At 41.0% G+C, this 1948-nt stretch overlaps 1 protein-coding gene across 1 annotated transcript; it reads right to left on the bottom strand.

Annotated features, from left to right (window-relative positions):
* Positions 1–402: 402 nt before the first annotated feature.
* Positions 403–1524, bottom strand: nkx2.9 (NK2 transcription factor related, locus 9). The gene is made up of 2 exons (XM_079854325.1): positions 1164–1524; positions 403–968 (listed from the first exon to the last, which is right to left on the bottom strand). Exons 1-2 carry the CDS (start codon positions 1312–1314, stop codon positions 445–447), a joined length of 675 nt encoding a protein of 224 aa, XP_079710451.1. The 5' UTR covers positions 1315–1524; the 3' UTR covers positions 403–444.
* Between the last annotated feature and the right edge of the window lie 424 nt (positions 1525–1948).

Here is a 1948-nt window from a genome sequence, read left to right as displayed (position 1 = left end):
AAATGTTTTTATTCTCAGTTTTTTTGTTGTTGTAATACATAGAAGAATAAAGAACGAAAACGTGTAACATTTTAAGATGATGCCATTTCATCCAAATCATAACTACACTGTTCACTGTATAAAACATATATTTTTTTCTCACTGATATATAAACTTTTGGTTTAAAACAAATACAAACTGTTCAAAAATACACTATCTAAGCAATTATACACATCATCAATTAATTAACAATTTGCAAAACGCAACTGGCCAAAACAAAACTAAATAGATCACATAATATGTGCAAACAGCATTTATTTATTAATTTTATATCAACGCTGAAAGTTTCTACTTTAATAGAGCTAAGACTTTATGTAATTAAAAACAACTTGAATGAACTTGAATCCATGCGCTGTCCTGTGGGGTAAGTCTCGAAATAGTTCGTGTGGTTAGTTCAAGTGAGTCTCACCAAACACAGAAGTGGTGACGGGAGGCCGCTGTGTTGGGAAAGTGCTGGTATGTGGGGAAAAGCGCAAAGGGCGTCTGCTGCTGTAAAGACTGGAAACCTTGAACGCTGAAGGATGAGGATGGGACTGTTGGTGGAACGATGCATCTTCCTTTTTCTGCATCGATTGAGCAGTTCTGATACGGTTTGCCATCTCGGACCAAAATGGGCACCACGACCCTGCGCAAAACCGGAGGCTGATTGAGGTCCTGAGCGCACTCTATCCGCGCTCTCTTCATTTTGTATCTGTGGTTTTGGAACCAGATCTTGATCTGCGTGGGCGTGAGACGGAGCAGGTGCGCGAGCTGCTCTCGTTCTGGAGCGGACAGGTACCGCTGCTGACGAAAGCGTCTCTCCAGTTCATAAGTCTGAGCCTTGGAGAATAACACGCGTCGCTTCTTCCTCTTTTCATGCTCTGTATCCACTGAAAGCACATCTTGGCCCGTGGAGTCTGGTGAAGCCTCGAGGTTGCTCTCGTCTGATGCTAAAAAAAAAAATAATAAAAAAAAAAAAACGATTATTAGAAACATGTGTATGCACTTTACAGTTACCAAATGGTAACACGTATAACTAACACTAATTAATAGGACATGAAAAAAAAGGATGTACGTTTGAAACATTTTCTTAAAATTGATTTGGAAATGTTTTTTTGTTTTTGTTTTTGTTTTTTTAAACTTACATATATGTCCTCTGTCGTTTTCAGTCCAAGACGAGTAAGGTGAGACGGAAAACGTGTCCACTGGAGAATGGTGCGCGATGCTTTCGGAGTCGTTTTCTGGCAAATCCAAAATACTTCTCACGGTGAAACTGAACTTGTTCGAAATAGCCATCTGTAGCGCTGGAGTGCTGTTAGTTCCAGGTCTGGTTCTCGGTGTGGAAGAGCTATCCTCAGTCGCAGTGCTGAAGTGATGTGTGCGTTTACGAGACGCGCATCCAAGTGACAATGTGTACACTGATGTCGCGGTGTTTATATAAACAGCACTTGCTGGCTGCTTTCAGGCCTCTCCTACTTATGGGTTCTAAGTACCTCAATGACTCGTGTACTTAAATCCCTGTAATGGTAGGTGTGAACTCGCCAAAGAATAGCCCGTTACTTTCACAATGATGGAGGGTAACACTCTTCATCATTACTGATTCGTCCGAATTCGTGAAAAGTGGGAAACAGATAATGGTAATTGTTGAGGCTGAATCACGTCTTGGGTGGCAAGTGACAACAAGAGCCCTCCCTTCTTCCCCCCGCTCAAATAACATATCGGATATTTGCATACAAAGTGATCCATTAGCGTCCAGAGTTGGTTTTCCTAATTCGTTTATTGGGGTAATGTCGTTTATTGCAGGTGTTATTGCACAAACACGGGTTAAATCTAGGGTGATATTTCATGGTAATTCATGAAATCTATATATTCTTGGGCTCATGGAAAAATAGCCTGCCCTTTGTGTACTGTAAGAAGCACACAAATGTCT

Source organism: Squalius cephalus (assembly GCF_949319135.1).
Source record: "Squalius cephalus genome assembly, chromosome: 20".
Lineage (NCBI taxonomy): Eukaryota > Metazoa > Chordata > Actinopteri > Cypriniformes > Leuciscidae > Squalius > Squalius cephalus.
The sequence above is the reverse complement of the archived record's forward strand: the minus strand, read 5'-3'. Positions and strand labels throughout refer to the sequence as shown.